General features: G+C 38.3%; 2 protein-coding genes across 3 annotated transcripts in view; one reads left to right on the forward strand and one right to left on the reverse strand.

Annotated features, from left to right (window-relative positions):
* Nucleotides 1-1,684: 1,684 nt before the first annotated feature.
* antxr1b (ANTXR cell adhesion molecule 1b) lies at nucleotides 1,685-21,328 on the reverse strand. Of its 2 annotated transcripts, XM_086096454.1 has the most exons (18): nucleotides 20,995-21,328; nucleotides 18,494-18,565; nucleotides 18,345-18,416; nucleotides 18,174-18,255; nucleotides 18,047-18,080; nucleotides 16,997-17,076; nucleotides 15,752-15,820; nucleotides 15,592-15,672; nucleotides 15,437-15,497; nucleotides 15,140-15,238; nucleotides 13,663-13,732; nucleotides 13,460-13,538; nucleotides 11,658-11,753; nucleotides 11,317-11,361; nucleotides 10,925-11,020; nucleotides 7,077-7,241; nucleotides 6,309-6,389; nucleotides 1,686-3,839 (listed from the first exon to the last, which is right to left on the reverse strand). In XM_086096454.1, the coding sequence occupies exons 1-18, from the start codon at nucleotides 21,147-21,149 to the stop codon at nucleotides 3,504-3,506; spliced, it is 1,773 nt and encodes a 590-aa protein (XP_085952580.1). In that variant the 5' UTR covers nucleotides 21,150-21,328; the 3' UTR covers nucleotides 1,686-3,503. The 2 variants fall into 2 exon arrangements, with proteins under 2 accessions (XP_085952581.1, XP_085952580.1); XM_086096455.1 differs by lacking the exons at nucleotides 11,317-11,361; nucleotides 11,658-11,753 and having other exon boundaries at nucleotides 1,685-3,839.
* Nucleotides 21,329-24,298: 2,970 nt separating this feature from the next.
* Nucleotides 24,299-24,636, forward strand: part of LOC147161959 (calsenilin-like) — a 42,739-nt gene continuing 42,401 nt past the window's right edge. The window contains exon 1 of the mRNA XM_086096442.1: nucleotides 24,299-24,530. The gene's annotated coding sequence lies outside the window, so the exon portion shown is untranslated. The remainder of the gene's footprint in view (nucleotides 24,531-24,636) is intronic.

Raw genomic sequence — 24,636 nt, forward strand, 5'->3', positions numbered from 1 at the left:
CTTCTTGGTGGGGTAGTTCTTCACATGGGTCTCGATAATTTATTTTTCAATAAAGAAGGGTTCGGTGAATGTATGTAGGAAACTGGTGAGGTTCAGTACCTCCAACAAAGTAAAGACCCACTGGTCTAGTGGTTGGGAATGCAACATTAAAGATAAAAAGCAAAGAGGGGGGAAAAAAACACATAAAAATAAAGCCCAACCAAGCTGCTGCTGCTGTTTCGTGAACACTTGTCAACGCTGATGTGCCAATAAATGAATACAAACCTGCTTATATCGTCCAGTTGAACAACTAAAAACGAGACGTTAGAACAACTGTGAAAGATGATACGATCCAGTTGAGTCAAGTCGTGTCACGCACGCAATGTTTTAGACAGCGCGTGGAAACATTTGAACTCGAGTTAGGTCACGAGTACTTTCGATGGAGATTCACGTTTCTTTGAACAAGTTGCAAATGTCTGGGCAGATGATGGTTTGATATTTGTATGAATTGTTTTGAGGATTGCACTTAATGTGATGCAAATTTAGAGAATGATTTGGGGAAAAAGTGACAGAAAAAAACAGTAATGGGCCTACAAATGATTGCAGTTCAACACTGCATGCTGTTTTGGTACTCGGCCAATAGAAATGAATGTCACAATCATTATTTCTGCCTTCATCGCAGGTCCGCAGTCCCGCTATTAAGCAATTTTTTTTTTTAGGACAATTGACTCTATTCATCTAATGCCTATTTACAGTATATGTGATGTAATTCAACTATCAACCAGTAGATGGTGGCATACTTATTTAGTTTGAGACTAAATATGAAAGAAGAACAAACAGCGTAGTTTTTGTTTAAAATTATTGAACATCCATCTGCTGTAATCCTGCTTTTTTATGCCTACGGAAAGCGATTTATCACATTTAGGGGCCAATACACTGTCAGTACAATATTTTGTATTATGATAGTTATTTTCGTCCGAGCTCCATCCCTAAATTTTGTATATTAATTGAGGCGCGGTATCTATTAGAGCAGAGGCTACTATTAGCGGAAATAGTAATACAGTATTTAACATTCCCCAACCAAGCTAAATTTCCCACAGAATTTTTTGTAAAAGCCAAAGAGGAAAATTTTTGATAGTAACAAACATAAAATACAGTAACTAAAAGCCTAAAAATCTACATGGGAACGATTTTATTTTTTACCTTCCCATTTTGGCCATTTTGTCATTAATCATTTTCCCATCATCGTTAACAATATTTTTAGTGCTGGGAAACGTCGTTTGCTACAGTATATTTTCACATCTCCATGGCATTGTTACTGTACTTCACTTTTATTGTCCGTTTCCTGCATTTTCCCCGAGACACGCCTCACATGAGCTAAGAGTGCACCGGACTTTCCAACGAATAAAAAAACATATGGAAAAGACAAGTAGAGTTTTAGGATTTACTGTTATCCACTCCACCTTTGTGATTACTTCATAGGTTCGGTCCCGGGAGTATTTACAGCAACTATAGGTTGCAGTTCTCATCAACTTTCGGGGAAAAAAATGCTCCATTATATGGGGAGAATGTTATTGGTTTTAAATAATGTGCAATTTTTGATTATATTTGTTTTTGGAGATATTTATTGATTAGGGTTTGGATTGCATAGAACAAGAGTGGGCTAATGCCGTGTGTTTTTAATTGTTCTTCCTGTGTTGAATACAGGAGATACATGCATCCCCTCATGAAACGTGGCATCTGTAAAGCTGATGTTTGCAGTGAAGTTTAAAGGCAGAGTGTTAACATTTTCACACTGACCCAAAAAAACAAAGAATTTTTCCTGACATCTTCGTGGAATTCAGACTACTGGTCGTTATGTCACATCTTTTCTAAGTCGGAAATAACTGCTCCCATTTGGTACCCAAAGCTAATAAATGTAGTTTATTTTGTAATCCACCTCTTCATTATTTTGGCAACTGTCATATTAGCTTGTTGATCACCGCAACTTCAGATTCCTGACTTCACAAAGCAACAGAATATATTTTTTTTTAACTGCAGCCCGACTTTGCAAAACAGATTCAAAACTTGGATTTGTTTCACCTTCATTTCAATGAACCATGCACATAAACAGAAAAACAAAGTCGTCCATCAACATTTTGAGATAGATGGGAGCAAGCAGCTAGACAAACGACTATTTCTGAAGTCATCTATCACTACTTCCAGACGCTGCAATGAACTGAACCTCACTGTGATTTTTCCAGACCGACAAACCGCAAAAATCTTGTGACGTCAAACTTACACTGTGCAAATGATTTCTTCCTTTTTTTTATGCTGCTAATGACAGCTTGGGAGATTTATGTCCCGCCTCTGGTTCATAAGTGCTCCAATAATTATTAGTCATTTACACCTTTTATTTTTTGTTGTTGTAGTTTCCACAATAACCCCCAAGGGGAAAAATATTGGCACATCAAATATTATTACTGTATTAGGGGATCCATTTGACATATTTACACCTGAGAGCTCCCCTAAACAAACAAAAAAACTGGAGTATTAACTGATCATTATGTCACACATTTCTAAGCATTCAAACTGGCATAAACAGAATGATTATTCCCTTTCACGAGACACTCTCATAGTAGCTGTGTCTTTATTATTTGAGTCACTTAGAATTAGAGTGGACTAACTCCTTTGTTGTTTTTAAGTGCAGAAGGGAATCAAGAAAATGCCTGTTCTCAATCAAGGTTTCCAATTTTTATTTTTTTCCTTGGGTCGGTCCATTTTTGCCCTCAGCGCGGTCGTTTAAGTTCATTTAAGTTCCAAATCTTTGAAAATAAAAATGTTTACTGTTGCTGAGCCATTTAAAGATGAAATACCAGTGTTAACCACTGGGTGGCAGAATCGGTCACCAGCGCCGAGGCTCCAACCGCGTTACTGCGAGGCTGTCATATTGTGAAGAAGAGCGTGTCATGGTCGCTATTAACTCGTTATCAAAAAGTACATAATTAGTGGATTATTTTTCTCCTCAGCGTTAACAATTCATTTAAAGACCATGAGGAATTCCGAATTAGTAAATGTTTTTCCTCCAAAAACATTGCTGTATTGAACGTGTATGATGGCTAAATGGACAAGTGGCTGTTGTGAGTAAGCCAGCATATTATTTTGATGATTGAATGACATGCAGGAAAACATATGAGTTCTTGCACTAGCCCACTTCTAGTTATCAGTTGCTCTGAAAACTGTTTTGAAACCCACAATTTTGTTGTTTTCAAAAAAAATCCAAATCAACCAGTATTGTGGAAAAAATTGTGTTGGCTCATTCTATTATGCTTTTCACTAGACAGCAATGCTAAGCTAATGATGAAAGAAAAGGCTATGAACAAGCATAAGCTATAATAAGTACATTGCCATGTACCTGGTCTCATCTAATATCAATAAAAACAATTAATTGCACATCAGCCCCTGTAATATAAAAAAGTACAAATGTTTTCCCTGTTCAGACGATGGGGGGAGCGTGCTCACGTTTCCATCAGACTCGGGGTGCGTCAGTAGTCCTCGTGGCCGGGGCGTGGCGGTGGGCGGGATGGAGGCGGGGCTCTACAGGGCGGCGAACCCTGAGGCGGCGGCGGCAGGGAGGCGGTGGGCGAAGGTGGCGCGGAGACGGAGGGCAGAGTTCTGCAGGGAGGGGGCGTGTAGGAGGGCGGCGGAGGCGAGTGGGGCAGGGGGGGCAGCGTGGCGGTGGGCGAGGGGGGCAAGTCCAATTCGTCGGCCGAGGGGCGGCGTTGAGGGCTGTAGGGCAGCGTGTAGATATGCGTGGAGGGGTGCTTGTAGATGGCGAGGGCGGGGTAGGATTTGTTCCGTGTGAAGTTGATGCACTTGCCCTAGAATCATAATCATTAATGTGATTTTTTTTTTTCAAGCTCCATTTTACATGCCTTTTTTTTAACAAACACAAACAATAAATGTATCTGTAAAGTTTTAAGTACTTGGGCAGGGCGAAACTATAAATAAGTATGTTATTTATGTGGTCTTGCTATATTGCCGACTTTCATCCGTAGCGGGGGGGTCTGGAACGTATCCGCCGCGATAAACGGGGTGTTCACAGTATAAGCAGACAAGAAGCAGCTGCTGCTTGACTTGTTCCAAGCACGCCAGCGAAGCCACTGGCAGCTTGGAAAGTCGCGTAAAATGCCTTCGTGAGTGAGTGAGTGTCACGGAAGAAGAGAACATTCCTGCCAGCTCCGCCAGGCTGACGCTGGCTGGGAGCTACTTGTTTAATGACTTCTACAGACCCAAAGTACTCCTGGGGAAAATCATTATGCTATTGTTTTTTTTTGTTTTGTTTTTTACCTCTGGCCTTGTTAAATAACATTCTCTGTATTAATTGGCTGTTAACTGATTAATGGTAACATGCTGTCAGATGTCTTCCAAGAGTCACAGTCTGCTGATGGATTTGTTTGGACTTTAAAGCAAATTCTCCCATAGGCAAATGAAAAGAAATGTGATTTAGGGGCAAGAAAACACTTTCAATACTTATTGCCGTACAAGTGTTTTAAAAAGTAATATTCTTAAAAAATAACTAAAGCACTGTTTATTAACATGTACAAAGAGTTTTTTTTCCCTTATGGCAAAGGAGATCCAGCACACAATGCGCTTGTGTTTTGTTATGCATTCACTTTTAGGGGGGGGGGGGGGGTTGTTGAATATCACAATATCAATATTATTGCGATATTTAACATGTACATAAAGAAATAACATTTTTATTATCAAATGAAAGAATAACTTTTTTTTATGTGGCCAAATGAGCAAGTTCAATGTGTTCTTAGTTCATTAATTGTAATTACTCTAGATGATGTTCAACTATTGGATTGTGAGGCACATTTAAGTTTGTGTCTGACTGGTCAAATTCAGGTAAAAGCAAAAAGTTCCATACGGAAATTATTGCATGTCTTTGTGATATGAATATTGCATGGGGCAATATCACAATATCGATATTTTTCCATATGTGTTGCCCAGCCGTAGTTTGTTTTTTGTTTGTTTGTTGGTTAGTTAGATTTTGTTGTTGTTGTTGTTGTTGTTGTTGGAAACTTAGAATATTTTGTTTTCTGTTTTTGAATGTATCCCCCCTGTTTTTCCTGAATATTTTTTTCGGTTTCTCTGAATATTTTTCTTTTCTCTTTTTCAGATTTTTTTCTCCCTCATTTTCAGATTTTTTTTGTCTCTTTATCCACACTAATTTTTTTCTGTTTTCCGCAATTTTTCCCCTCTGTTTTCCAGAATAGTTTTTCTGTTTTCTTGTTTCTGTTTTTTGGTATAGTCTCCCCCCCCCACCTTTTCTGAACATTTCCCCTGAATAGTTTTCTTTTCTCTTTTTCCGATTTTTCCTCCTCGTTTTCTGATATTTTTCTCTTTATCCACAATAATTTATTTCAGTTTTTCCCAATTTTTTTTTCCTGTTTTCCAGAATAGTTTTTCTGTTTTCCCGATTTTTTTTCTTCTGTTTATATTTTATGTCCTGTTTTTCAGATTTGTTTCCCATGACGGAAAATAAGAAAAACAAGAAACACAATAAAAAACAGGGGGAAAAAAATTCCCCAAAAACAAAAAAATACTCTTTTTCAAGAGAATGTGATACGCTCCTGTAAAAATTTAACAAAAATTTTAAAAGAACTCCCGACCTTTAAGAAGTGATGCCCTACATGTTGGCCCTGTAGTCTGAGGCTGGATTGAAATTACATGTCCAAGTGCCCAATTCCACACTCTAAAAACAAAAATGGGCCGATCCTCTACTTGGGTCAATTTGACCCAACTTTGAGTCAAGAAATTGGTCTTTTAGTGTTTAAAACAACTCATAAATATTGGTCAGATCCTTTACTTGGGTCACAAAATTGGAAAGCAATATAAAAAGCAACCCAACTTTCTGGGTTCTGAGTTGTTTTATACAAAATGACCCAATTCTTTTGACTCAAGTAAAGGATCTGACCAATATTTATGAGTTGTTTGACACTAAAAGACCAATTTCTTGACTCAAAGTTGGGTCAAATTGACCCAAGTAGAGGATCGGCCCATTTTAGATGTATAATTCGGTTACTTTTGACCCAACTGTTTTTAGAGAGCAATTTATTGCCAATGGAGTATTCCCCCAAAATCTGTGAGTAATTAACGTCCCCCATAATTAACTCTGGAATCCAGAAATGCCAAAGCACTACATGAAGCTCCTCAAGTCACGTCAACAGCAGTTCAGACGGAATTTTAGTGCCACTTTGGAGATGCATTTTTCTTTCAAATTTTAGCTAAACTAACTGTACAACTTAAGAGGAAATCAGCGATACTTTAGATGTTTGCCTCACCTTGTCTCCGGGATGAGGTCGCATGACAGACACTCGGTCATATCCTCTTCTTAGGAAAACCCACAGAGCATCCAGTTTGCCCTGTCCAAAGATGACACACATTGCAATAAAGTGTCTTGAGGAGTGCATTGAAAACAAGCCCATTAAATCAAAATCACTCTGTTAGCTACTGTTATGACAAAACTTTGAGTCTGACTGCCCCCCCCCCCGCCCCCTTTTTTCATTCCAGATGTCCCACATGGCAAATTGTGACTGGTAGAGAGACACAAGAAATGCTATTTTTTGTTATGTATAATGACACCTGCTGAAAAAGATTCCATAACTCAGCAGTGAGCTCAGTTCACGTCTGCTTCTTATTACAGCAGACTGATAAGTTAAAAAGAACACTGCATTTAACTATTTCCTGGAAATTCTGAAACATTTGGCATAGATTAGAAGGCATCCCAATTCTTTCAGTTACTAACAGAAATAAAATTAATAATAATTATATAGTTTGTTTTTGTTATGCAGAGCAGTTCTAGGCGCAGGCTTCTTGTGTGCTTTAGGGTGGGACGCAATAACGACTCCACCAGTGAAGGGCTTGGCGGTCTGAACATGAACTTGTACCCTTGGGACAGTTGATTAGGTACATGTGCACAATGAGATCAGGCACGAAAAGTTCATCACACTAAGAGCTGCTTCTCATATTTTGGTTTGATTACGTTCATCTACTAGGCAAATGACATTGCGCTTATTAGATATTGTAGTAACTTGACATAGCAAGAGCACCTTGATGGGAGAATACCACTTGTGACGGTGGACGGGTCTTTTCATGTGGTAACGCGGCCGCGATGGCGGTGGCTCGGGTTCCTCTTCGGGCATCACGACACGAGCGTTCTTGGCCTTTTCCAGCTTTGCTCCCTCCTCGGTGGAGCCCTTATCGCCCCAGCGGACCTGAGAAGAAAAAAAAATCCAAATGTGGGCTCTATGGGAGTTATTGTACAGTGGAACGTCATCCATTCACTGACGCTGGTGTAAGTTCACAATCCATTTTCCCTTAGCAAATAATGCAAAGTGAATTGGTTTGTTCTATGTTAAAACATCATAAAATCATTATTAACTGTAAAGTGTACAGGCAAATTAATATCTTAAGAGTCCTAAACTGTCCTAGTCACTTTATATTTGAGACTAGAATTATTAAGTGTATTTACAATAACATATGCTTGCAAATTAATATGTGCGAGTAACTAGTATTTAATCAATTGTACTGCTAATGCTAATTATACTAGTGCTGGGTATCACTTCTAATTTCCTCAATCGATTTGATTTCACGAGTTCAGTTCGATTCAATTTTGATTATTTTTTTTCTTATTCGATTCACTTCACTTCAATCCGATATTGATTAATTATGGAACATCAATGCGTCTTAAATATTAAGGACATGATAAAAACTCCCCAAATTTAGTTAATTAATGAAAGTAACACGTTTTATAATTACACAAACATTGACATCAGAATTTCGTAATTCTAATTCAATAAGTATAAATTAATAAGATTCTGAATTGTCTTAAAGTGCACTAAATCAGGCCTTTCATAAATGTAAGAAAAAACGTTTAAATTGGATGTGAACAGTAAATAAATAAAAAAAAAAGAGTAAAAAAAAACAACAACAGTAAGATACTAAAACATTTTTGGCCTTTAAAATTCTATTTTCTTATGAATTTATGGGAAAAAGAAATTGAAATAATCGATTTATGGTTTTATGAATTAATATCAGGCTCAAAAAGGAAAACTGATTCACTATTTGATACAAATAAATAAAAATGAATTAAACCCAGCCCTGGTTTATACAGGATTCACTCATCTGTGGTAGCATCACAAAAAAGCTAAAGAAAAATCAAAACATTTGTGGCGTTAATACTTGAGATGTTCATTGAACTTTGCAGCCACTAAAGTTTTAAATGCACAAATGTATAGTCCACTTTGTAGGTTCAACAAGAGAATAAGAATTAAAGTTTGAATAAAAATGTAGCTTACTACTAGTGCTGAACAATTAATCAAATTCAAATTGGCATTGCAATGTAATAGAATGCACTTTTCCAACTGCAAAGACTACAATTTGTAAGGAGAAAAAAACTGCTTTATTTCAGTTGGTCAGTTAATGTATATAGATTTTTTTTTTTATACATATTGCTGCCGTCGATCCAAAACTGCATTGGGTGGGAACCTCCTATGTCACAATTTGGGATATTTAATATTTTTTCACAAATCTATGACCAATAGTATAGATTTGTGTTGGTGCACTGTTAATGATTGAATAAACAGTAGTCTCCTGAATTGTTTCTATTTTGGAGGTAGAAATTTTTTTTTTAAGCTGTCGTCGTAAACGCATAAAAGACTGCACATTTATGTATATGAATCAGATATTGTTGATTGTAATACCAATTAAGTTATTGCTTGTGTTTGTTTAAAACACATTGGAAAAGTGCCTTGAATTATTTTATTTTATTTTTTTGCAATATTGAGGGGAAAAAAATGCTCAAAATCATTCAGCCCAACCTCCAATTCCCATTTTAACAAAAAAGATCCAGCAAATTGAAGGTGAAAGCGGTCATGTCAAAGTGACTTTAACAGTCCATTACGCAAATGTAGTCCTGCACAGCTGCCACTGACAACTCGTGAAAGCTTCAAGCGAGCAGAGAAGCTTTCAAACAAAGACGTGCATAGTTTCCATGGCTCCGTTTGCGAGCTTCCAGGAGAGCAGACTCCCGAGACTTCGCCCCGCGGCGTGCTTTTGCTGCTATCTCCTTGACTTTCATCATGGACGACAGATGTGAAACGCGAACCCTCTTAACCTCTTGGCCACGTTCATTTGTGCGGTTCAAGCACTCAGCAATTAAGTGAAAGCAATGCTGTCAGTTGTTATAAAGCGCAGTAACACATCGGGTTCGACTGCATCTCGTCCGGGTATGCGTTTCATCTGACTTTTAAATAGGAACGAGTAGGTAAATGCTGACAGATGCTTTGGCTCAGCAAAAATGCCAAGGACAGAAATTAATTTAAGAGTGATGCTTGTCCATAGCAATAAACCATTCATATCTCGTAAAGTAAATCTGCCACCTAGTGGCTGTGAGCAGAATAGGGATGACATCAGAGCAATCTGATTGGATGTTTAGTCATGTTCTGGCAATGTTGTTGTGACATTCTTGCGCCTCTGACAATATGCATGCCTTTCTGTGAAATCTTTTGGAACCAATGCACATTTGGATGAACTCACGAGTGAGGTTGATTGTGTGCTGTTGTGCTTAAAACAAATGACGAAAACGTTGGGATCTAACTAGAAAGCAATTTCACTAGAAACTGCGTGTGAATGCTGAGGATCTGACACGGATCTGAAATGCTGCAGACTTAATTCAATGTTGGAATGTGAAGCTTGGAACATTTAAAAATGTGGAATTATAATACAGTGAGAACAGCAATAAAGTATTGAAGCGTATGGAAAGAGCAAATGTCATGAATGAGTTGAACAAATGTTTCCATTAATTTGAGGAATTATTCCAAGGAAAATGTGGGGAAAAAAACTTGTGAAAAATATGTCCCAATATATTCTGAAGAAGTGGAACATTTTTAGGGAGCCACAACGCTGACAATAAGATTTGATTTTGAAAAATAACAATGTCATTGTGGAAAAAGCTGCATTGACATTGAAACAAGTATTGGCATTGTAAAAGTTTGTATTGAAAAAAAAAAATTCTGACTTTAAAAACCCCACAATTTTCTTTAAGCATATTTTTTTTGTATTGTCTTTTTCAATGCCACTCTGCAAATTTTGTTTACACTTTTTTTTTCGAGTGTCACAGGTTTTCAGTTTCACCTTATTGGCAGTGTTTTAACGTGGGGGCGTGGTTGGGGGCGGGGCTTTGAGCGCGAAAACACCTTCTTGTAAATCTTGTAATGTTTCTGTAGTAAACCAGTTAGCACGTTAGCTAAATTAGCATGGCATGATGCATAAAGTAATTTCAAACATGGTTGTTTTAACACCACAAGTAACATATATAACCACGTATAACCTTGTGGCTTACAGGTGGTTTAGGGGTTCCTGGTGAACTTGTATCCATGAGTATTGCCTTTAGCCAACAGAGGGCGCGCTATCCTCTCTCCTCTCCTGAAAAGCTGGAAGGCGTTTGCGCGCTCAAAGCCCCGCCCCCCACGTTAAACCACTGCCAATAAGTTGAAACTGAAAACCTGTGACAATCAGCAAATTGGCATTAAAAAATACATCATCATACAAAAAAAATGCTTAAATAAAATAGTGGTTTTTTTATGTCTGAATTTTTCAATACAATCTTTTACAATGCCAATGCTCGTTTCAATGTCAATGCAGCTTTTTCCACCATGACAATTTTTTATTGTCAGCATCTTGGCTCCATACATTTTGACATTGGAATGTTTTGTATCAGTCTACATTATGTTTAGGAATTTTGTCAGAGAAAATGTGGAATTCTTTTCAAGTTGGAATGGTTTGAATCGGGGGGGTTTTGGACACGTTTACTGTAGCTCGTTCCTAAGTATTGACACAATGAGTGCTGAGTTTTACAATTGTATCCTTAACAAGGCCTTGTGGCCGTTTCATGTACCTCCATCCTTTTAATGCCTCCAGCTCCTCTGCCTCCGTAGTATGAGGCATCCACGGTGGGCCATCTCTTCTTGTGAAAATCGTCGTCCTCGTCATCCTAGACCACATGGAAACTTTCACATGAGCTCTACGGTTGTACAGTTATAGCGTAGCAGCATAGCAAGTTAAAATGTAATCATTTCCATCAATACAGCCTCAAAATTAGAATATTTTTTCTCATTTTCTAAATCATAAGTAGCGCATATTATGTTGTATTTTTTTTCCGCCAACTTCTTATTGAATAATGTACAAATGTGATGTATTCAGTCTTATGTAGGTGTGCAATTATACTCTAACAGGGTGTATTTTGTGAATACAGGAGGAAACGATACATTTTATTTTTAAATCACTTACAGAGAAGTCTTCTTCTGTCGGTGGTGGAGGTGGCTCATGAATGACCTGGGTGTCAATCAGAAATGGGGGTTATGTAATAAAAATGGACATCACAGTCCAATAATGTAATGTTGTTGCATACTATAAAATTATAGCGGGTCCTCAGTTTACAACAACAGTGTTGCATTCTCACGGCAGCAACACAACCCAATTGAATGCGCAAGTTGGACCATTTGTTTGCTTTAAATCTTGAAATGTAAAATATGTGCCTTGGCTCGATCAAGGTTGGCAAACGCTGCACCTGCTGGATTGCGCAGGTGTATCTCAGCATGTGGTCAGTGAATGTAAAAACATGATCTCACCACAGTGCAGCAGAGAGGCCAGAACCACCACAGCAGAAGAATGATGAGCAGGAGCAGCAGGATGAGGAGAGCGATGGCCACAAAGGTGCCATCAGACTGTTCAGAAAAATGCATTTGCATCATGAAATACATCAATATGATGTTTATGTCTACATTTACAAGTCTTCTAGTATTTACAGTCATTTTAGTGAGCTGTCTTGACAGTCATATTCCTTCCCGTGATACCCAGCTGCATTAAAAGTAGTCTACTGCTTTTTCTCAGCAGGCAATTTAACATTAGATTCATAATGTTCATCGCTTCAATTCCAGTTATGTCAATAGTATGTTACTCTAAAATAAGCACATTCTACTTTTTCCAAACAAGTAATCAGACTAAGCTTACTCTTCAAATCCTTTCATAGTTTGTAAAATGTGCTTAGTGCAGTTTTCCGCCTGCGGGAGGCAGTAGTGAGCAAGAACTGACCGGATTTAAACAATACCACTGATCTGAATATATGACTGGATAGCCAATGGGCCAAGACTTTGGAAATCGCGAGGCCGCCATATTGCTCCTCCCAAGAAACGTTTCTCGGCATACGATCCTATACGTTTACAGTAGCAGAATAATAACTGAAATTCATCAAAAGATGTCTGCCAAATCTAATTTTGAGATCTAGTAAGAAAAGGGGGTCTTTGAGTCAAGAAATGGGTCTGTCAGCATAAAACAACTCATAAATATTGGTCAGATCCTTTAGTTGAGTCCAAAAAATTTGTCATTTTGTATAAGACAACCCAGAAAGTTGGGTCAAATTGACCCATAAAGTGTATCGGTCAATTTTTGATCCATAATTGGGTTACTTTTGACCCACCTGTTTTTAGAGTGCACCATGTCCAAAAACAAATACAAAAAAAACCTATCTCAGGGCATACCAGATTGTGCAACTGCAGGAGGTCCCCAAATTAAATCGCTATGTTTATAAACAGTGTATAGTACATTATAAATGTTTTAGTTTTGCCATGAAATTAATAATTATGTCAAGTATATAAGACTGCCTTTTTTTTACAAAAAAAAATATATTTTTAAGTGAATTGAAAGACTTTAAAAAAAAATGTAATTAAAAACATGTAGCGAATTTAAGTGCAATCCTGAAAAGACTGTTTATTATTATTAAAATAATTATAAGTAAAAAAGGTTGCTGCCTTTATTTTATTTTTAAATGAAAACAAACTTTTTTTCAAAACTGGGTGTCATATTATGTTAAGTTCGCTAAATGTAACTATTAAAGTAACTTGTAATCTTTGTTACTTTTTCAAACAAATAACCAGTAAAGTAACTTACCGGTAGTTACTTTTTAATAATAAGTAAAGTAACTACGTTACTTTTAAAAGCAATTCATCAGTAAAATAACTATCTTATTTTTTAAAACAAGTAATCAGTAACTAAATTACTTTTTCAAGGTAACTGTGGCAACAATGCTTTATGCCCTTATGTCCATGGAAGGTAGCTATCAAAGGAATTTTCTGGACACAGACCAAACCCTCCGGCAAAACTGGAGAATGCTGATCTTTTCAAAAAAGTCATGTGTGTAATTGATAGCAGAAACGGATACAAAGAATTTGACTTTGTGTCTGCTGATGATGATGAAAATATATTTTCATTCAAATTGGCCTCACGCGGTGACAGCTAAGATGAGCCAGAAAAATAACATTTTTTTTTTCATTGTCGGGGGTGGGAATTAAGTTAGTTATGTTGGTGTCAATGCACAGCAGGGCATTTGCATCCTAAAACTTGGCATCAGACTTCCGTTTCTTAACATACTCACACAAGTGACGGCGGTAATTGTGACGGAGCTGGATATGAAACTCAAACCGTTGTTCATGCTGACGTGGAGCGTGGCGGCCCTGTAGAGAAAAGCGAGCACGTCAATAAGATTCATGACATTTTACAACAACTTTGATGGTATAACAAGCATTCCTGTAGCTTACTCATGGTGCCTTTAACTTGGATTTAGTACATTTCACTTACATTCCTTCTTTTTCCAAAACAGGAGCTGGGCACAGCAGGTAGGTGTCCCTCACCACCAAAGGTCTTTTCACTGTGCAATGGTAAGTGCAGTGTGTGTTAATACAGCATGCAGATCTGACTAGTTGTTAACACATCAAGAGGTTGCGGGTTCGAGACTCAATTCAGACTCTACTGAGGGGAGTTTCATGTTGTCCTTGTCCTTGTGCTGGCACAGATTCTCTTTGTGTACCCCAACTTAATGCATTAGGTTAATTGAAGAAATTGGCCAAATAGGCCAAGCAATGTCATGTGATCACCTGCAGCCAATGATGGGCATGCTCACCCATAACTCTAATAAGGACAAATGTATAGAAAATGGACTGATAAAGTAAAACATGTTGACATATATTTTTTCCATCTTAATTAACCTCCTTTTGCTGTAAAGCAGAATTTTGCTTGAATTTGACCTCTCACCCCCCAAATTGCAAAATCATCCCAACTTTACAAACGTTGAAGCGACTCTTCTAAAATCATGAAGCCGTCGCAAGTTTCAAGTCTCAGCACTTTTTATTTGGAACTAAATTCCTGCACTTCCGCACTTGAAAGTGAGAAAAGAGGCCAATGAGCACGGCTGCGGTTTATTTACACTGGCCAAGAAGGCGAGTGTCAAATGTGTGCGCAAAGACGCCACATTCTCCCTCCTCGGACATCTGAGAAGGCTTGAGCGCTATACCAGCTGATCCTAAGCAGAGTGAGGAGGTGCTGATGTGGTCTTTTTGGGGGGAGGGACGGGGATTGGAATCATTGCGGGCCAAAACATCAGAGTGGCTTCAATTTCTGACTGCTGAATGGTATTTCAAAACTGATTTTATTGATTTAATTCTATTAATAGCTTTGGGAATTTTAGCATCCCACTGTCAAGGACAGTCTTTGCTCGACTTATTTTGCTGCTGACACACTATTGTTTATCCATTACCCTCACTTACTGGGTGTGTGTAATATGTACGTCACTGTTTGATCCTCCTTGTTCCCTTTGTTTACAACCACAACAGCGGCATGCAACACTCCCATAAAACAATGTTTTCAGTTATTTTATTTTCAGTTAAGTTGATTCACACTCATGTCTGTATAAGAATAAAGGAGTGTGAAACTGGAAAGTGTCTCGCCAAACTCCTGGGAAATCTATCTGCTTTTTTTTTCTTCTTTTTTTTTAAACCAGCCACTTTACCCGACAACTATGCGGAGAACTTGGCTTGGTTTGGCTCAGCATGGCGGGGATTTATATAATAAGACCTGCTTAGAGGCGTCTTAATTCACAAGTTGTTTTTTTTTTAACGCTGGAAATTTTAGCTCCTCCAAGCCAAACCATTTTGTGCTTTTATGTATAATCTGAACCCGCTTGCACTGAGGCTCATTAAATGCTTCTGAAGCTAGAAGGTGATCTAAATATTAGACACACCCCAGATGCCAATAAGAGCTTTTGGAGTGGATAACTTACTAAAAGTCTCCGTCTCGTTGATGCGGAAGCTGCAGAGGACTTTCTGAACATCGCGGGCATGAAAGAAGCCATTTCCTCTGATTACCACCTGGAAAGATTCTGAAGTAGCATTGACGTCATTTACTTGCTAGTGTACATACAAGTGTAGTCACCCAGTCCAAAGGGGTTATGTTATTTGTTCATTCTCAACGTGCAACAGGCAGATTTTCAATGAAAATGACCTTTTGTGGAATATCCAGACGACGGGAACAATATTATTGGTCAATCATGAAATCATAAAAATAACTGGAGTGTTACCTCCTGCACAGATGCTAGAAGGCTCGACGGCCAGAATCTCAATGCATGACCGCTTCAGGATCTACGGCAACGTAAACACAAATCAAGTAACACAGTAAGACCAAGAGTACCTCGTATGTCTGCCTGTATGAGAGAGTGTCGGACATGACTTTTACCGAGTCAATGACCACATGCAGCGTGTGAAAACCGTCGGTCACAGGGAAGACGTGGTCCTCACTGTCGGCAATGGTTGACAGCTGCGGGGGGGGGGGGATTATTATTATCTTCTTTGTGTGACACTCCTTTTTCACACTTCATATGGTCTGATTCGCTCACCTGGGTTTCATTGAAGTCTTTCACTCCCACGCAGTAAACGGTGGCACCCAACTGGCGCGCTCTACTAGCCTGAGTTTAAAGGCAATAAACAAGAAGAAAAGGGTGAGACCCTCAGAGGTCACGTCAGTAATAGTGCAGCTGTAGTGTTTAGTGCAACAACGCACCTGTTGTGACATTGCTAAACAGACGTGATCACAAGTCAGTAGCGGGGTACGCATACACTTATACAAGGGATATGCTCTCACACGTTTGATTATACTGAAGTAAATTCTTAAAGTATACTGAAACGGTGTTTTATACATTTTCAGTGGTGTCTGAGTTTCAACTGCGTGTGAGACTATTTCAGTAGGCAGCGAGTGACAAACATTTCAGTAGTGTTTGAGCATTTCAGTCGTGTGTTTTCACAGTATTTGAGCTATGCGTGAGAGGGTTTCAGTTGTGCGTGTGAGATGTATGCGATAGGGAGTGAAAGGAATTGCATTATTGTGTTAGAATTTCAATAGTGTTTGAGAGTGTTTCAGGAGTGTGAGTTAGAGTATCAATAGAATGTGTAAGAGATTTTCAGTTGTGTGTGAAAACATTTAAAAAGTGTATGAGAACAAAAAAAAATCAGTAGTGTCGGAGTGTTTCAGCAGTGTGTAAGCATGAAAAGTTTCAGTGGTGTGTGTAAGATCATTGAATTTGAAAGTATTTCATTAGTGTATGTGAGTGGGGGGAAAATCAGTAGTGAGTGGAAAAAAAAAGTGTTTTTGTAGTGTACTCTTTAAAAGCAAAAGTGATTTCAGTAGTATGTGAGAGATTTAATTTATGTGTAAGACAGCATTGCAGGAGTGCTTGTGAGAGCGTTTCAGTTGTGTGTGAGAGGTGATCCTGATAATGGCGCCTTATACACTTTAAGTACTATAAGATGTTTCTCATAATTAATTTGCGCCAATAAAATTATAAGGAGTCTGCAATCGCAATGTAGTTACCATATGCTAACTGTTAGCTTAGCTTCTTCTATTACTTCTTCTTTGTTGTACTTCTTGAGTCTGAATTCCATGTGGCACGGTACTGCCTCTCACAGGCCAATCTTTGTACTATGGCCGGCTGGGACGGCGACCCGGATGCGGTGTGCTTTGTTGGTCAATGCCATGTGAAGAGTCACTCACGTTTTAAAAATACTACGCTTTGCTAATCGCAGACAGCAGATGAAGCATTAACTAGTGATGTGTAACTGAGGTTTTAATAATGTAAGTCACATGCCTCTCTTTGAGCCAGGTCAAATTGATTTTCCCTCAATTCACCATCCGTCAAAGCAATTATGACACTTGCTGTCCGGTAGCCTGAAGGCAGAAAGAAATTGGAAATTAGCACAACAAGCAATGCATACTGTAGATCATAAAAGTCAAATGTGTTACGGTAAGTCATGCGGCTCAGTTGCTACCATTTTTCTTTTGATAATTTTTTACTTAGGGTGATTTTCATGCCAATATATTTTATGTAATGATAGCTTTAATGCAGGTTTTCTAGCACAGGTTTGTGAAACTACGATGTGATTTCTAAATAAATTTGAGATACGTTGCCGCTGTAGGAACGGAACGCCTTCATCAACCAAGGAGCCCCCATGTATGCTATATACAGTAATTTATCTGCAAGACAAAAACAGGCAGCTGTGTTTTCAGCTTGTTTTGGCTCCTGCTGATGATTCTGCCATATGGATGAGGTGAACTAAGTTGCAATGGATGGACTCAAAAGACTCAACAGGAAAAGTGCCTGATTAACTCATTCACTGCCATTGACAGCTATAGACGTCAAAAATTCATTTTAACTATTGTTATTAGTTTAACATTTTTTTTCCATTTTTGTTAACAAGAGTATGAAAACCTAGAATTTTTTTTGTACATTTAGAACAGATATCAAATTTGTGATTAATCGTGAGTTACCTAGTGAAGTCATGCGATTAATTACGATTCCAAATTTTAATCACCTGAAGCCCCTAATTTTTAATAACCTTGTCTTAAAAAAAATCTTTAAAATTTTTAATAATGTTTTTTTTAAAGAAAAAAATATTAAAAATTAGGGGCGTCGGGAGATTACAATTTTTAAACGTAATTAATTGCATGACTTCACTTGTTAACTTGCGATTAATCACAAATTTAATATCTGTTTTAATACAAAAAAAAATCTAGGTTTTTATACTTTTGTTAACAAAAGTGGGGAAAAATGTTAAACTAGAAATAGTTCAAATGAATTTTTGACTTCTATAGCCGTCAATGGCAGTGAATGAGTTAAGTGTGAAAATGCAAAACTCACCATCCCCTGTGCCGTAGTAAATTTGCTCACTGGCCTGAAAGAGAAGTCAAAGGGAATGCATTTAAATGGATCTAAAATTTCAAGCCCTCAGGATTATTTTGCCTGTTGAAAAAAACAGATGACTCACCTTTGACAAACCAAGGTGCATGTAGGTGTCTCCACCCGGTTGGACCATGCTGAGCTTCTCCAACCCGGCTCGTATTTGCTCTCTGGATAGAGAACAAACATATGGAAATTAGGAAATAAAACAACACAGAAGCCAAATAAAAATACACAATTAAGTCAAGTAATGTGTCACCTGTCTTCTGTCAGCGGCATGAGAATTTTGCCTGCCGTCGAAAAGACGATAAAGGACATCCGTAGCTGAGGACTGACAGTAAGAGAGATAGTTAACCACCTTACGTTGACTCCTGCACTTTGTTGATCAGAACAAAGTGTGCAGCTTACCTGATAAACTTGTAAGCCAGGTTGTCCACAAAGTAGTAGATTTCATTCCAGTAATGTTGCACACTGCCAGATCTGAAAATGAAACAGACATTTTCGGCTTCATTACGTATGGAAGGTTCATTTACATAATTAAATAATTTTGCTGAAAGGGAACTCCGACTGTAATGACAAGTTTGCTACGACGAGGCGTGCCTTGCTTTCTTCATACGCGTTTTACATTGCTTGGCGAGAGACAGCCGCCATTCTACGTCACTACGCACAGAATGCGCTGCGACGTAAATCACAATGGCGGCATACGTCCAAATAAAGTTTCTACAAAATGTATTAAACTGGAAATATATATTTTTTAATGAATCTCATAGCAACCAAATGAATAACATAGAGCAAATTTGTCATTACAGTCGGGGTTTCTTTTAAAAGTTTTTCAAAATGTGGTCCATGGGCCACTGGGGGTCCCAAGAAAACCCCCACTGGTCCACATTACAATTTTCTCCACTAAGGTTATGGGTGCATGCTATATGTAGTGCCAAAAACTATATGACATGATGTGTGGATTTCTTTAAATTAATAAACAGGGTTATTGCCTCCATTAGGAATGAAAGAGATGGTGTGCGATAAATGAGTACATAAACAACATTTATTGTAAAGATGTTATTTGGCAACAACTGCTACTAGCTATTGTTCTTGATACTTTGAAGTGGACTTGAAATATTGTTTGTCAGCAAGCAAAAAGTACTGCAACACTGAACAGTTTAGAGGGATGCTTTAAAAAGTTTAGAAAAGGTCAAGCAAAAGTTCACCCATAAAGATTCTAGTGCATTTTAGCTTATGTACTTTTTAGAGTAAAACCGCTCTCGTTTTTTTTTAAATTAACATTTGGTCTTACTGTATTTGAAAGTTGGCCATGATGGTGTTACTTGTCGGCCAAGTATTTTCTTAGACCATACTTACTGTAAGAAGTTTGAGACCCACTGTTTTCGATCCTAAATTTGCAGAAACTAAAAACTCAAGAAGAAAATAAGCGAGTAAATCAAGTGAAGCCTCTGCGAGCGGCTTTCCGCTTCTGTTTTCATTTATCATCCTGTGATGTGAGTCCTGGCGCCGGCGCAGCCAAACGCTCTTTGGAACAGCTGGCTCTCACGGAGAAAGGGTTCGCTGGGACAAAGACGTAGTCCGCAGCTGCCATGAGTGACGCGTGGCCGCAGTTTGACAAATCCCTGCAGTCCGTTTTATGATAAAATGAGCATCTTTGATTCTCATTGGTTCATGCTTTCGAAGACTGCTGCCGCTGGTATTGACTGATTATTTGTCCTCAAATAGCAACGATTATGTACTAAGTTGAGAACTGACATAAAGGCTTTTATTTAAGATGAGGCCTTTATGCTTGAGTAAAAGTATCATGAGATCTTAACCGTTTTTTGGGTGTTGACCTCTCACATGAGGATTTGCACTATTGAAGCTCAAATGTGGCCCGATTGTTGGTACACGTGTACTTTGCTTGAAGGTGACGTTAGACATGTTGACGTCAGTTGATTGGTCAACAATGGTGGCCTCACTAAGGATATGTTAATCTGTATGAGGACTTCCAATGAGGGTCTCTCTCTGTCAACTGAAGATCCTGCGATGCTGTCATGAATTGATTAGGATCTGTTTAACTTCATCGTGACTTGCTGATTGGTTAATGGTCAGTGAAACTGAATACCTGTCATCTCTGTCATCTACACACCAATCCGACGTCAGCCAAATGTGACCGACTGGCCATCGTAACATCAGGCCGGAAACGTGACACCAGAACAAACAGACAGACACTGATGCAGACTATTAAGTAACTTCTGCGCATCTGTGAGAAGTAATACCCCTCCATACCATCGGCGGCGCAACTCACTATCCCCCATTGTTAGAATAAAGCAACCGGAAAGCTCTTTACGGGGGCAGGATATAAAAAAACGTAAACAATTCTTACATCTTGTTCATCGCTTAGCTTACTATTTATTCGCATTAGTCACTTCCGGTTCTTGCCCTATGCGCTATAATTCGCTAGCTATCAGCCAATCAGAGTGATAAAACGTCACGACGGTCCGACGCTGATTCAACATGAATCCGCCGAAAACATTACGATGGCGATTTTATTCATTAATCAAGACAGCGCATACCGATGCTCGGACACTTCCCGACTTCCGACGTCGGATTGGCTTATCAAGGCCTTTACACCGTAAACACTGTCTTTCTCAAACAGATAATAAGCATGTTGCTTCAAACTAAGGATGCTAAAACCAGTGTCAGCCCACATTTTGTGGCCATTTTACAATCAGGAACTAGAAATGAGAAGAACAGAAAATTGCCAAAAAAAATTCTGGCTTGCAATAATACAAATTGTCATCTATGAAGTAGGATGTGACACTTAGAAGTTAGTTGAACGTCAAAGCAGCAACACAAACTAGAAGCATACAAATATCCTCTTTTCTCCTGCATTAGTAAAAGTAAAAAACTGAAGCACTCACTTGTCCAAAACAAAGTACAAGTCGAATCCTCCGTAGCAGGACGAGCCGGCTTCTCTCCCGTCGTCGCTCTGCCCCGCAGTGCCGACCACCAGCGCCACCACCACAATACCCACTTCCACGCCAAGCAGGACCTGCCTGCACCAGCGCCGGGACATTCCTCGGAATTTAAAAGAAAGCCTCGTCCTATGTATGATTTTTATGAGAATGTAAACATGAGTGCGCTCCAGGTTTTGTCTTTCAACGTCAATCAGCAGCGAGCACGGACGCAACCCGTCATGCTGTGAAAGTAGGAACGCGTCTTGAAGTCAGACTCCCATCTCCTCAGCAACAGATGTGGGAAGGAAGAAGGGGGGAGTGAAAAAGTCGGCTGACCTTCCTCCTCTCCGCACAAAATCCTGTCAGCAAACTCGTGCCATAACCTCACGTCACGTTACATAATGCATAAAAGCAACACACATTTCATCATCTCGTAAGAAGAAAAACAAACCAGGCAGCGTTCAACTTTGACAATATTTTAAAGGTTACGGACAGCGTGATTGAATAATGTGTTGTCGGCATGAGAAGGCATGCTATTCAGTACTTGCTGTTTTCCATTTTGTTGTTTTGTATTTATGGCCCGTAAATGCTTTTCAGACCAATATTTACTGTAATTGTGACATTTTGAGGTCATGACTGGCACACAACACGCTAGTTTGCACAGAGGCTAAGAATACAGCACAAGAAGGTACGGTAAACTGTACTTGGAATAGGCCTACTGTTTTTCATTTGATTGTTTTATATTCATAGTCTAGATCACCGGTGTCAAATGCGAGGCCCGGGGGCCAGATTTGGCCCTCCATATTACATTATGTGGTTTGTGAAGGCAAATCATGTTGTGCATGTCTACTTTTAAAAACAATATATTATAAGCATTTTTTTTTATTATCAATCTCTATTTAAAATAATAGTAATTGTTTACTCTTTTTTTACTGACTTCTGATTTCATAACTAGCTATCCATCAATTTGTTGCGCATACAGTATGTAGTAATGCGAGACAATCATACATTTATATGGGTTCATGGTCATAACAGCCATCCGAGGAAAAATGTATTTACGATGTGGCCTAGGGCAAAAATGTGTTTGACACCGCTGGCCTAGATATTATTTTCTTACACATATTTACAATATGACTTTACTTTTGCATTTGTGTAGCTAAGTGATAGACTGCGTTGCATTCTGACTTCTAAATTGGATGTTGCCACCATCGTTAGGACCCAGTACAGTACAGTGATTTCTAACCTGTGTGATGCGCAAGATTATATGGGGTGCAGGAGGACATTGTCCTATTTCACTGAATTTGTGTGAAAATTCCCTTTTTTAGTTTTTACAAATATATCTTTTAGGGATGGACCGATTTTTGGTCGGGCAGATTATTGGCGTCAGTATTTGGCATTTTGACAAATATTGGCATCAGCCTTTTTTTTATTTTATTTTTTACTTTGAACTTAAAGCAAAGTAAGCAAAACATTAACATTTCCAGTTACACTGACATTTTTGAAAACTCTATTTTCTGTAGAAAACGTTAAGGGAGCTTTTTTTGTTTGTTTAAGGTTTATTAATTTCATTGAGCTTTCTGAGACTTCATGAGACAAAGCTAATGTCTAAAATAAAAATAAAATAACATGTTGAAAATCTGCAAAGCTTTATAATAATCATGCTTAAAGGCACTTAAACGAAGTCAAGTGTTGGCATTTGTGTCATTCAAAATGTTGACATAAATCCTTTTTCCTGCAAACAAATATCAGCTCCAAATATTTGTTATCGGCATTGTTAACTACTAACCAACAGTATCATATATTGGCCCTGGAAAAAAAAAACCATTCGTCTGTCTCTAATATTTTGATTAATCGATCATGTGATATATAGTGACAGGCAGAACAAATAGATGCTCTGCCATTAGATGACAGAAGGTATAATAAACCTGTGTGTTTGTGTAACCTGTTGCCATTCATACAACAGAATAAGTCATGTCTTCCTGCGAGTATTATCTATATCTAGCTTTGTGCTCAGTTGAACGCTCAGACTTCAAACCTTTTTCTAATGTAAAGCTATTAGTGCCACTTGGTGGTGAACACGTAAATTGCAATTCACAACCTTATTTGTCGGTTCTTTGTATCAAAAACCAATACGTCTGAGCGGTTAATGAAATAATAGAGATTGTCTCTAAAATTGTTAACTTAAAAGAGACAAAATATTTGGTCAAGAAGAGAAAAAGCTGTTTAAATCATGCAATATAATAATGTATTAATACATATTGGTATTAGTTAATTTTTCTCAAGAGTCCTATTGTGCATTTTTCACAATATAAGTCAAATTCTTCCATTTTACACAAGGGGGTTAGTTGCTTCTGACACTGAGGATTAGCTCATGGCTAACGTCCGAGCCAAATCGCTAATTAGCAGCCGGAAGTCGGCAACCAGCTGGGCTAACCTTGTCCAAAGCAAAATTACTGATTTAAAACCACACCAAACGCATACAAAAGTTATTGAAACAGACATTCCAACACCCACTGAAGGTAATTTACCCACTAAATTGACCGTAGACTCGTTAAATAACTACCAGGCCAGCTCACTGATTATAAGCTAAGCGCAGTCTCGTAGTCTAGCACATCCACATTACCATATTTTTATATTGAATCGTGGGAGTTTCTGGTGGTTATTGATTTTGGGATCATCGCTACTACGCTTAATGATGAATAATTACTCATATACATTTCATTTACTATCATGTTTTATTGATGTTTTTGCACACATGTGACTGTTGTTCAATGTCTGAAATACCCACAAGGTAAATAGAAGACTAAGCTAAAATATTTGTTTTTTTTCTTTATACTTGTGAAAAGTGCATACACAGCAAGTAGAATATAATGAAAAACCGATGCTGTTGTTGTGTATTGCACAGCTCAACATCTGTTTACATATTAGTTCTTGTTCCAAGAGTTGGGGAAAAACAGATGTTAATCATCATTTTGGAACTACAATGTATTAGCTTTCAAATAGTACCGTTTTGCTACAGTAAGCTGCCAATCTATAATATATCGCAGTTGAAGATGTTTATCCGCATTATGGTACGTACAAGGATTGTCAGAAAAGTTCTTACATTGGTGACTCAAAAGATATATTTATTCAAACCCAAATGATAAGCTAAGAGTTTTCCCCTTTAATGCGTGCCACTGCCAGACCATCAACCACGTCCACAAAGATTTCCTGATGTGTTTTATTTGTTTAGTGCTCAAGAAGAGGCAATAGTTGTGGCAGGACAAATTGTATCTGCTTCCACTTACCTGAGCATCTGACAGTTCCTGGTCGAGAAGAACATGCTGTGTTGGAGCAACCCCCCTACTCACCTGACTTGGCTCTGTGTGATTTTTTTTTCACGATGACCCGATTTTAAGATGTGAGCAACATCGAGTTGGCCATGACGACAAAAGCTACGGAGGATTCCAGAAGAATCTTTCCAATGAGTGCGTGAAGGCGTGGTAAAGAAGAGAAGTCTGGTAAAGTGCGTTATAGTTAAGTTAGATTTGAAATACAGTACACTAACAGACTTAACATATGCATGTTTGATCTCATTATAGTTTGCAAGCGTACCAAATAATGAGA

This window comes from Leptonotus elevatus, chromosome 15 (genome assembly GCF_054856555.1).
Source record: "Leptonotus elevatus isolate MCC_2025b chromosome 15, RoL_Lele_1.0, whole genome shotgun sequence".
Taxonomy (NCBI): domain Eukaryota; kingdom Metazoa; phylum Chordata; class Actinopteri; order Syngnathiformes; family Syngnathidae; genus Leptonotus; species Leptonotus elevatus.

Excerpts from the sequence above, each read along its gene's own strand:
- antxr1b (XM_086096454.1), bottom strand. The coding sequence starts at position 21,149 with ATGTCCCGGCGCTGGTGCAGGCAGGTCCTGCTTGGCGTGGAAGTGGGT. Across the intron at positions 18,081-18,173 it reads TGCACCTTGGTTTGTCAAAG|GCCAGTGAGCAAATTTACTA; the intron begins GTGAGTCATCTG and ends CTTCTCTTTCAG. Across the intron at positions 3,840-6,308 it reads GACCTCATCCCGGAGACAAG|GGCAAGTGCATCAACTTCAC; the intron begins GTGAGGCAAACA and ends TTATGATTCTAG.